This window comes from Cynoglossus semilaevis, chromosome 2, assembly GCF_000523025.1.
Source record: "Cynoglossus semilaevis isolate Cse_v1.0 chromosome 2, Cse_v1.0, whole genome shotgun sequence".
Lineage (NCBI taxonomy): Eukaryota > Metazoa > Chordata > Actinopteri > Pleuronectiformes > Cynoglossidae > Cynoglossus > Cynoglossus semilaevis.
In genome coordinates this window covers 4,962,108-4,974,646 of record NC_024308.1, presented here as the reverse complement: position 1 = coordinate 4,974,646, position 12,539 = coordinate 4,962,108, and the positions used below count along the sequence as shown (strand labels likewise).

The 12,539-nt window shown below is 36.8% G+C and overlaps 1 protein-coding gene across 3 annotated transcripts in view; it reads right to left on the bottom strand.

Annotated features, from left to right (window-relative positions):
• Positions 1–434: 434 nt before the first annotated feature.
• Positions 435–12,539, bottom strand: part of lhx9 (LIM homeobox 9) — a 16,605-nt gene continuing 4,500 nt past the window's right edge. The window contains exons 2-5 of one of the 3 annotated variants that reach the window (XM_008331834.3): positions 11,591–11,793; positions 9,459–9,817; positions 4,029–4,231; positions 435–761 (exon numbers count right to left, since the gene is read on the bottom strand). In XM_008331834.3, coding sequence (XP_008330056.1) covers positions 705–761; positions 4,029–4,231; positions 9,459–9,817; positions 11,591–11,793 — 822 coding nt within the window. In that variant the 3' untranslated portion in view covers positions 435–704. Of the gene's footprint in view, positions 762–1,181; positions 3,480–4,028; positions 4,232–9,458; positions 9,818–11,590; positions 11,794–12,539 lie in introns of those variants that run through there. The other 2 variants (XM_008331820.3, XM_008331827.3) reach the window with 2 other exon arrangements.

Here is a 12,539-nt window from a genome sequence, read left to right as displayed (position 1 = left end):
AGTTTCAAGGAGGCCATGTGTTTGTGGAACGACACTCGTGACAAAAGAAAACTTCGATTTAGCAAGCTGAGTCTTGGGCGGGTGTGGGGAGGGACGGGGGGAGGGTGTAGCGGTGGGGGGCAGCACTGAGAGAGGGTGTGTGTGTGTGTGGAACAGTTTGCGTGTATAGTGCAATAAAAGAGTGTGGGAATGTGCAGTATATAGTGTGCTTACATAGGAGCAAGGCAGTGAGAGAACGTGTGTGTGTGTGTGTGTGTGTGTGTGTGTGTTATTTTCAGTAACATCCATACCGTCTCAGTTTCACATTGTTGTCATGTTGGACGCCTGCTGTCTTTTAATCACAGTCTCTTCCTGGGAGCTGTTTTTGTTGAACTATGTTACATCATATTTATAACAATTTTCTGCATTTTTCCATCCAATACAGACGTGTTTTTTTTTTGTTTGTTTTTTCATATCATCAACATCAGACATTGTTGGCTCTCCTCCGCTGATGGACTCAAACATTCAGGGAAAAAACTTTTTTTTTGGGGAGAGGGGGTTTGTACAAAATAATCATCTGTTGTTGATTTGCATCTGAAACAGGTTTAATTGTGTTGTTGCTGTTGTTGTTGTTTTTTTTTAATCTGCTATCATCTTATCCTAACATTGTCTTTGTCTTCAATGGTGATGAATTCCCATCAAAGTTTTCCCCTTCTCTTAATACTTTAGGGAATTTTCAAACGTCGGGATGTATGGCTGTAATGCCCCAAGATTTGTTCTCCCTGAAAGAAACGATAGAGTAAGAATATATTAACTACAGAGCAACCTGGCTTTACTGGGTCTGCATTTACTCTCACTTCATTTGAGTCGCACCAATGAGTAATGCATCAATGCAGACAAATATATCAATATATGCTTCGCAGCATTCCTTCAAGTCAAATTTGAAAGAAATTTCCATGCATTAAAAAGCAGTTATTCAAATTTAGACTGCAGGGTTTAGATGCAAATCCATGGGGCATTACTTTATATATAAAGAAATAAACCATAAACATCATTAAAGAAAAATAGAAATAAAAAATGAAATTAAACATGGAGACGTCTAACTGAGCTTCAGTAAATGCTGTCTGTGATCAACGGAACAAAGACTGTATTTAGGAGAGAAGACAAAAAAATGGCAAGTGTATAATGAAAAATAAAACCCATTTAAAACAAAGTATTTTATTCACACAAATTTAATAAGATATATAACAACCGTTTGGTCCATAAATATTTAAGGGGAAATAGTTTCTATACACCATCTTTATCAAGAAACAGGGAAACATGGACAATCTTGATAGAACACTTACTGTACTCAACTATTAACACGAAGATCAATATATAAGGTTCTTGGATTAACCAACTATATCTGAAAGAGTGCACAAATGCTTTCTATGACATCGCTGCCCCGCCCCCTCCCCTGCCTTTTTCTTGGACCTTTTCTTCTTCTTCTTCTTCTTTTGTTTTTTTGTTATTTTTTTTCCTTGGTTGTTTTTTTTTTGATTTTTTTTTCCTTGGTTGTTTTTTTTTGTTTTTTTGTTTTTTGTTTTTTTTAACAGGATTACACCATAGAAAGATCTTCGGAAATAAGATGCAAAACAGTACAAAACTAGTGAGGCGTCAAAAGGATGTGAGTCAGTTAACAAAGAACACATAGATCCTGAATATCACAAACTTTCTCCCAGGTTATAGCATAAGGCACATGGTAAACTGAGTTAGGCGTCTGCTCCACTGAGCAGATCTACAGTACCACTTTGTTCCGCTGCAGAACAAACTGATACGCCGACAATGAAATGGATCAACTCCACTGAATCCTTTCCTTCCTATCTTTCCTTCCTTCCTTACTACCTTCCTTACTTTACTCTTTTTTTTTAGGCCAGAAAAGACGTGTTTTTTGGTCTGTTCAGTGGCAAGTGTCATTAAAAGAAAAGTAGAAATGTGGCCAGAAAAGTAGAGCACACGGACGATGAATTTCCCACTGGCTGCCTCTGACGACTCCACCTTTCTGAGGTCATTGAATGTTCAAACAAAAAAAAAAAAAAAAATCTGCAACGCTGCAGCCGCTGAATTCCTCTACACACTTTCTCCTTTTTTTCCCTTTTTAAAAATCCCATTGTTACCCTGAGCAACATGATAAAAACAATAATGCACTTTTCACTGGGCAGTATATATTGTCACTGTGCAACTGAGTTTAGCTGTGGTTCTATGGATGTTTCCTGTATGAGTGTGTGTGTGTGTGTATGTCTGTGTGTGTGTCCAAATCTCAAGAAGTGCTCTGTCATGATAACAGTCGACTACAACAGCGCCCATTAGCCATTAACGTCTCTCAGCGATTTCTACCCATGAGGCCGTTTCTGTCACTGCGACTGCATCACATCAGAACTACGGCTTCTTTGTTGCTTTAAAAATGTGTGCCATTTTAGCCTCATCCGCCACATGAGCCGTGATTGGTCGGGAACTTTTGATGCAAATTTAGACGTGTGATGCCGTACGTTTGATTCCACCCACCTCAGCCTCAGAGGCCGAAACATTCGGAAATAATTAAAGCCTGTTTTCTGGAGTTATCCATATACAGAACATTCTACAAGTTTATTTTTTTCCAAATTATTCCAAAACAGAAACAAGATTTTGAATCGAAGAGTGCGAACACAGTGCATACATTTACAGGTTTATCCGAGGGCAAGATATTCATGTTAATTCAAGGCTAACCAATTACTCATAAATTAGAAAGGATTCAGTTTAATCTCAATTCAATACAAATGTACAAATCAAGTCAAATCAAGTAAGACTAGTTTTCTAGACATGGTTTTTTTTTTCAAGTCACTTTTTTTTCCTAATGAACTGTGAAATACATGAGAAATTTTGATAAATGCCTTCATCTTCAGAAATGCCTTTTGTCCAAAATCAGTTTCTGCACCGACTCCAGACACGTCTGTCTGCCGTTCCAAATGCTACACATTAATAATTTTTAATGTGGCTGCGACTGAGCTTGTTGTTCTCGTTTGTGAACACAGTACAGCACTTTCTGTACTTTCCAAGGAGCTGTGTCTGCTTGATTTAAGGTGTCACTTAAAAAAATAAAAATGTAAATTGAGGGAGAAAAATAAAAACTGGAAAAAAGCAAAAAAAAAAAAAAAAAAGCAAAAAAACAAACCAAATAAAAATCAGATCAAATTAAAAAAAAAATCCAGTCCACTAGAGATAAATTGTTAGAAAAGGTTTGTCAAGGTAGTTTGTGACGGGCTCCCCGAATCATGGCTGTCCAAACTAGAGGTGACGGAGGTCACTACAGTGATAGAGGGGTTTGTCAGGTCTGTTAGTGTGGCCGCACTGGAGGGGGGGGTCAGGGCCCCACTGTCGGACGAGGGTGGAGGGAGTGAGGTGCCATCAGCCTTATCAACACCTCCATTCTCCTGTCGCAAAACGTTCCTTCTGAATTTGGCTCTTGCGTTTTGGAACCAAACCTGCAAACCAATCCCAGTGTGGCTTTTACTTTTTTGATTTTGAGTAGGATCATGTGACAAGTCAAGTTATCACAGCTAACACTGCATCAAGTTGCTCTCATTTAACAAGGAAAACATGATATTGATATTGTCCTATGGTCTCCTCAACACTGACTACAACACTGTGGGACTTAAGGCAAATCAAAACAAATAATGGAGGCAAACGTTACCCAGTGGAACCTCTACTGTAGATCTAATTTCAAAAGACATGTGCACTCTTTATCATTAATATTAGCAAATGAATAAGGAATGAAAAACTTAATTTTGTTCTAAAGGCTGATTAATTTTTTTTTATTTTAAAATGTTGAAATAATTTCAACTAAAACCCCTGGATACACATCTAAAGACTACAGTAAATGGACCAACCAAACAAACAAACAAAAAAAAAAAAATCACGACTAAAATGTGAGATAATGGGAGGGGTATGGAAGAGGGAGAGGAGGGTGAGGGGGAGGTGTGGACACAGACAGGAGCTGATCACATCAGTGAGAAGGAGAAGGTTCTTCTTACCTGTAGAACTCTCTTGGTCAGGCCTGTTTTCTGCGCCAGCTGCTTTAAGTCCTTAGCATCTGGGTTGTGGTTGATGGCAAAATAGGATTTCATTGTCCGCAGCTGGTGGTGTTTGAAGGAGGTCCGCATGCGTTTGGTCTTCTGTGTTGGAGCATAGGCCTGCTGGTCTCGGTCCAAGTGGTCGGTGTCGTTCTCGTTACAGCCTGACGGGGCACAGAGCAGAACACAGGCGTTGTTCAAAGTTGCCGTAACCATACAACACAAATGTAACGGTTTAAATTTCCTAAGTGACGGGGAAAATAAATTTTGACTGTAAGACTCGGATAAGAATAGATTGTTTTATCGAAACCTTGTTTTTGGAAAATATAAAAAAGTCAAACTTAATTTTTTTTTTAAGAATTTATGTCTGGCTTCACATTAAAGTGTAAATCAATCCAAAAACAGTTGATTAAAATAGCTACAACGTAGAGATTCTTGATCCTCTATTGGATTTGTTTCATGAACATCATGACGTGAGGTAAAACAAAAACAGAGCATGAAGGTGCAATTATAATGGTTTTAATGCTCTGTACTTGACATAGCATTTCCATTAAGGTAATTGCTCAGAAGAGTAATAGAGAATGGAATCAAAACCACAACGTCAAGCTTCCATTTAATTTACCACCCGACCTGCAGAGAAGCTCATACTTTTCCACAGACTTTGACCAGATAAGTTAACATCAGTTTGTTCCATGATGTGATAACACTGCTGTTTAAAGAACAGGAATGACTCAGTATATTTAAAGTACTGTACCTTTAGACTACAACAATCTACTGCATACAAAAATACACTTTTTTTAAACAAAAGATGCATTTTCACTGCACTATTGGAAGTGGGCAAATTTTGTGTTACTAAAACCCATGCAGACTAAAAGGCCTAATGGGCCTCATTTGTCAAGAAGGTAGTGTGTAAAACGCTTAAAGACGGTGGAGGGTTTTTTTTTTTATTGTAAATGAGAAATAAAACTGCCGTACTGTACTAAAGGAGTACACGAGGATTTTGCTTTACGCACATAAAAAAAAACGTTAATTAGTATTAAAGATAACCTCACTGCTGCAACTGAATAGGGTGAACACTGTGTTAAATAATTAATTTTTCATAATAGAGAAAGAGACATTTCATTAAAATTCAGAATGGGCTTTTTCTACATTAATCTCTGTAAACACCAAGTATGGTAATGCTAAGCTGATACTGGTCAGATTTTTTTTTTTGCCTGAATACAATCCAGTCTCAATGGTAAGCACGTTACAAAGCAGATCTCACAAACTGCAGGCTACGTTCTCCATGTGTGTGTTATTGTGCTGAGGTACATGTTTCAGTGATGAATGTGTTTTGTGGCAGCAGAAAATCCTCCTGTGACTGTGTGACTTAAGGATCCATTAACATAACCACGCTGCACGTGTACTGTGTGTGTTTCTGCAGTACTACAGTAGTTCTTCACTGAATTGTGTTTCACTTGATATTACCCACTAGGGGTCTCTATATCCAAACAAGACCCAAGCTTTCAGAGTGAGGAGGAATACTCAGTGGACACACACACACACATTCACCTCCCTGGTGAAAACAAATATGAATGTGCTCACTAAAGCAGAAACAAAACAGTGAACAAAACCTCATCCTATTTGTCATGAACGAGATTCTCCTGATCCAACATGAAGAGAGAGAGAGGGGAAAAATAGCACAACAAAGAGAGGGGAAAACAGGCTGAGAAAGAGATGTGTCATGACTAATTTATCATCATTTTATTTCCCTTCAGTGATTTCAGAGGCTTTTTCATTTTTAAATCTTCCTGTCTTTTTTTTTCCAATAGAAATTTGAATCTAGTTAATCCATCTAGTATATATTTAGTAGAGTGTGTGTTAGTTAGAAAATCAGGCTGTTTTTATGAGAGAAATTAAGGTGAAGCTTCATATATTAATTTATGTTTTTTTTATTAGTATTATTATTATTTGAGAAAGAACAGAAAGTACAAGAAGATATGAATCTCCACTGGCCTTTAAAGCCAGTTGCAAAAACACTCATTCCGTCTGTAAAATCCATCCTGCTCTCTGTGAACTAGTCACTGCACCTTGTAAACTCCTCGTCCTTTTAAGGATTTTTCTGATGTGCAAAAACACATGCTTTTGTTGGAAACACCTTTTGGAGTCTTTTTTTTTAATGCAGTTTGGTTCTAAACAACAAAAAAACAAACAAAAGCAGACTGTCTGACTCAAGAGAGTACTCCAAGGTATTCAGAGAGATAGATGTTAAATGAATGCTATCTATATTATTGAAATGGCACTTTGGATTGAAAGCAAATTAGTATTTGAAAGAAACTCCTTCTGTTCTATTCTGTTCTGTTGTATTAAATAATAAAACAGAAATCTCCCAAATGACAGATAAAATATTCCCAGTGGGCCTTTAAATGTGTCTGTATGCGTTGCCTGATAATGAGTTCACAGAGATGTTGTCTCTCTTTACTTCGTCTGTCACAATTTAACAAGTCTGACTTTACAACAGCTCCATTCTTCATTTAAAACCCTGCAGACTGTGACTTTACCGAGGATATTTTTACAACTTAAAGAACGGCAGGATTTTTCTCAACCTCAATGAGCTTTGTCTCGAAAAAAAACAACAAAAAAACAAACAAAAGCAGACTGAGTTTTTGTGTGTGTGTGTGTGACTGTACAGTGCTGTTCTCTATCTGTGTCTCTTCGCCTGAGAACCGAACCGCTGACCTGCGGCACAGGAGGCCGTGGATTCCAACGTCACCTCCAATTAAGGCAGAACAATTAACGCGCAGATTACCCTTATTCTTCCGCATTCACTGCGAACACTGCGAACTTGGCGCACAATGACAAACTTTCTCAAGCGCACACTAATGCGCACAAAGCGACGACAAAATGGGGACGCTGCGGGGGAGTGGTGTGTGTATGTGTGTCTGTGCGTGGTGGTGGTGGGGGGGCTTCGCATTATAACACTCCGAGGGTCAGGACGAGATAGTGGATGAAGCCTACATTTAACAGTAGCCCAGTATGAACCGTGGTCGTGCTCGTGTGTGTGTGTGTGTGTACAAGAGCGCGTGTGTGTTCGGCGTGATTTTTTTTTTCAACGAAACATTCCTGAACTCTGACCCGCATCCACTCGACTGACAACAAACTCGGCACCTTTTAAATATTTCCATTCATTTTAGTCGTAGTTCTTGTTGAACATACAAGTCGGTGAGAGAAGATAATGTATGCAGTGACATCAGCTGAATTGTCTAAAGGTGGTGGTTCCCAAAGGCTGGGTTGGGGCCCACAAATTTGACGTTTTTTTCTTCCTTTTTATTTATAGTGTTGGGGGTGCAGATGGGGGGGGGGTGATGTGATAAATCTGTTATGTCTTTCAGGCAAACAAGACAAAAAATGAATATGTTGAGGTTCTAAATGTGAATGATATAAAAAATGCTGTATTGTTTGTCTAACAAACAAAATCTGTTTTTTACATTCTTGTCTGTATTTGGTGGTCCTTTTTATTTTTATTAATTTTACAATTACAATTTTATTACAATTAAAGACCCTTTTCTGTATTTCCTTAACTTTAAACAGATTCTCTGAATGAGGTTTTTGAAATGTAATTCTGTTTCTTGTTTTTTGGCCCCATAAAAGTAATTACTTTAAAGATTTTGGACACAACAATTGACGTTTGCCACCTTTTTTTGTATTTAAATAAACTAAAGGTATTAATGAACTACCAAAAAAATCATATCTATTTAACCTTGAAAATTAGAAAATATAATTTTTAGCCCAAACTATTACGATGTTTAAAGTGTGTCTTTTGGGTCCACTATTTTTCACACCATTTTATGGCAACCAGGTGTTCACTTTGCACCACTTTTCACTACAAGCTGTCCTGTGACATGTCTAATATTGTGTGATAGTAGTGTTTATTAATCGTTTTAAATTATACTTTAATCATATTTTATGTCATACACTATATGTGCTTCAGTTGGAAAGAAGGGAAAGTGTAGAATCTTTAAGTTGGGATTTGGAGGTGCGTCATAAATATATTTAAAAGACTAATCCTTATTATTTAACAAAAATAACTGCTAATATCTAATCTTCATAGACAAAAGAGGAAAGTGAGGATTCTTCTATTATAAAAAAGGACTCTGTACTAATTATAAATATATTGCCAACATGCAAAATGCATTTAATGTTAAATCTTGAAGGAATAATCCCACCAGACCTAAATAAATAATACTAAGAATTATTTAAGAGATGTTTTTACTGTCAAATAATTACATTTTCAAAGTTACCAATTACCTCAATATTTGGTGTTAATGACTTTGTTACAACACAGGGAAACATGGCATGTTGTTAAAAAAAACACACGCACAAAATTATATTTCATATCAGTTACTCCCAAAGAGTGGGTTACGACCCACATACAGGTCATAGAAATATTATTTGTCATTAAATAAATCTTTTGGCCCTTTTCTAAAACTAGTTTATTCCAGATAATGGTTTATAGTCCTCCTGAATATTAACTAAGCTCAACAGGAAAGATTTTGACTTTGTGTCAAAGGATATTTTTTAAAGTAAATATACACATTCTTTAATTGCAATAATTGTGACTGGCAAAGAAAACTGGGGTGCAATGGTTTTCTGTTTTTAAGGGTAGTGAGGTAAGAACATTTGATAACGCTGAATCAACTTACAATCCAAATGTATAGGTCAAGAGCCATAAAAACACACTTAAATGTTAAGTTGTTTTTTTTACTGTGGTTGTTAAAATACAAAAAAAAAAATACTAAGAATGTGTAGGTAGATTTTATCTATTTTATGAAAAAAATAAGTAAAAACGTAAGATTAAAAACTATCTTTAACTATCTGACTTTAACCTTTAAGTAACACCTTTTAACGGAGTAACCAAAAAAACTCTAAATTGGATTTTCTTCTGAAAAAAAAAAGAGTTTGACTAAAACCTCATATTTGAGTGGAGAATAACATAATATACTAGACATCTGCTCCGTGGTTTCGTTAATGAGAATACTGTAATACTGTGTACTGTTTTGAAACTTTAACAAATATTTAAATATTCATTAATGGTAAATGATAAAATAATAACCCTAATGTAATAAATAAAAAAACAGAATTGAAATAGCTGAGTCATTCACTTACGTTCATTTATTAGCCATTGCTATGCTAATAGCATTCTTTCCGCCATATTGTTATATTTCTCAGTTATTTTTAACTGCGTCACAGTTGTCATCTAAAGCGGTTTAACTAAAACGATTTTCATGTCATATTTTCCGAAACAATATATATATTCTATGTTACCGAGTCTTTTTTGTTCTTTTTATATATATGTATATATATCCGTTATCCTGTATTGCCCAGCTGTGGAAGTGCTTCCGGTGGCCTCACCTGTGTAGCTCGGTATGTCGATCCCCATGGCCGGGCTCTTCCTCTTCCTCGGCCGTCCCTTCTGCGCGGTGCCGCCGGTGCCGTTGAAGTAGGGCAGGGAGAGGCCGCCGCCCTTGGCCGCCAGCTCGGCGAAGTTGAGTTGAGGGTGGTACTCGGGTCCCTGCACCAGCGTCTCGAAGTGGAGGCGACAGTAGACCAGGCTGTCCTTCATGCCGAAGTGGTCTCCAGTGGTCAGGGTCTTGTTGCAGGTGGTGCAGGTGAAGCAGCTCAGGTGGTACACAGAGTCCCGGGCCCGCATCACCATCTCCGAGGCGGAAATGCCCAGGTGGCAGCGAGCGCACCTCTGCACGGAGAACCTTCTGGAACAGACACACCGTCAGGACATTTTCTCATACACAGAGCAGAGGGGACACAAAAGACGCGGGATGACAGGGGACAACATGACACCACCAACGCCGACAGACACAGGTGTGCGCAACGGACACCAGGTGTGTGCGCGTGTTTGTGGGTGTGTTATAATGAGGTAACGCTGCAGGCTTAACGAGCTAATTACGACGTCACGTGACCGCGCGTCGTATTCTGATTAGTGTCAATTTTTGTCTTTCGTAAATTTGCATAATTTTACATTAAACACACCAGTCTAAGTAAAACAAAGAGGATTAGGACCACGTGTATTTTTTTAAGAAACTGATTTTTATTTAAAAATTAAAGTCAGACCTTAATCTCAATATTTTGACTCCTTTATCCCACGATTGTGGCTATATTATAATGTACAAGCAATCATATTAATTAGATTACTTTTTTAGATTTTTTTTCTCAGACGAATTTTAACACTTTTTTCTCTTAAAGATTATGACATTGAAGCCATTCTTTCAGATTAATGTCGGACAAGTTTCAAAATCTTAACACATTAACGTTAACATTAGCATTTTCTTTAGACGTATTTTGAATAAAAATCTAATTTTCACATTATGTTCGATTTTTTTTGTGTGTCTCACTATTTTATTATCAGAGCAAAGTTCTGACAAAAAATTAAAAAATACACTTTTTCATAAATAACAATTACACAGAAGTGAAAAAGTGAAACGACAGATTTATAACGTTTATCGTAAAAATATAAATAAATGGAATTAAAAAATAAAATCAACATAGGAATTTATTTTTGACATTTCTTGCCTGAATATTTTTTCAACTTTGCTGCTTTAGTTTGGTTTAAGGCCCACATAATCTATATGTTGATATATATGTTTCTCAACCTTTTTATCTGCAGTACCATTTTTTTTTTTAAATTGCGTTTACACATATCAGTTATAAATAACACAAGTCACTGCTTATGAGGTTTTTATCCACTAAAAACATATAAACGAGTTGTCTAAAAAAATAAATGTCTAGAAGCTTTAGGGTAAAAGGGGAAATAATGTCACGTCAACATACATTACTGGGAGTGTATGTTGGTGAGCTACACATCATTTTCAAGCAATAGAATTAAAGAAACAGCCTAAAGTGAATTTGTCAGATCCCCCCTCATTTCTGACCCCTCGGTCCTGACCCGTTATTCGATTGTGATCGTGTTAAATGACAGGAACACGTCTTTCCACCCGGGACATATTTGCAAATAGTTGTTCCAAAGCAGCCACACTGTAGTGCACAGGCTGACAAAGGGCAACTAGGTTGGATTCTTTGTAATGAAAAAAAAAAAATGGTGTGGGCACACTGGCTTCTTTGTTTCTGTGAGAGCCATTTATACAGTTGGCACCGCACTAAGAGTTCTAGAACAATTACATTCAAGGGATATATAAAAAAACCAACATTTCTGTCATAAAATAATCAACTGAGATCAGGATCATGTTTAATTATATCACCAAGGCTTTGGGTTGTTTTGTTTAAAAAATATATATATATCTGAGGTCTAATTGGCATCGATGTGATTTGGACAAACAGTCACAGCCTTTGTTGTTGAATCAGAACTAAGGAGTGTTGTATTTTTCAACTAAGGCTTTAACTCCAACCTAACTCACAACGAGCGTCACAGAGCATGAGTAATTGCATTAAAGGCATAAACCCATTATTCCGGACTAGATGAGCGACACGACATGGGATGAAGTAAACGGATCGATCCGGATGGTTCTTACCTGTAGTAATCCTCTTTGCAATAGATACTCCCATCCTTGGCAAAACACGTAAGCTCCGACTCCAGCGCTAGTTTACATTCACAGCATTTGAGGCACCGCAGGTGCCACTGTTTGTCCACGGCTAGGAGGTAGTATCTGTCCGAAATCTTTCCACCGCAGCCGGCACACAGAGCGGGCTTGTCCGGGCTCATGGAGGGCATGGTCTGCGGTCGGACACACAGAGAAGACACAGCTGATGGAACAACGTCTGTGATCCACATCCACACACACACACTGACACTCAGATGTGGGATATGTCAAGAGCAACCGACACGGGGACAAAAAAAATACAAAAAAATATATATATCTATGTTGTTTTTTTTAATTATTATTTCGAGCCTGTTTTTTGTTTTAAATATTTACCTTTTTTTGAAATAACCGCGTGAAGCACGTAAAACAGTGAACACCGAGGTGTGAAACCTGATATGGTTTTTATTTTGTAGAAAGTTAAAAGTTCATTGGAAATCTGAACACTGTGTGGCTCCTGTTTAAAAAGACTTCAAAAACACTTAATTAATAGCGACGTTTTAAGCACGAAAAACTACTTTTACTTTTTTTCGCGTTTCCAATTTTTTTGTTTATTTTATAGAATAAATATATATTTAAACTATATCACAACTTATTAAATAAAAATACCCTATTTTATATAAAAATCATAATAATAATAACAACGTTAACACTCTGTACTCACCGTTTCGTATATATACATACACATAGACATTTTAAAAATATATTAAATATAAAACGTATGTTTTTCAGTATTTTAATACATGTAGTATAATTTTAAAAATATATTATTACATATAAAAAGCATATTTTTCAGTATTTTAATACATGTAGTATTTCTTCTTCTTTTTTAAAATTATTTTTACATAAAGTTGCAGCCAGGTTGTTGTCGACTGAGAGGTCA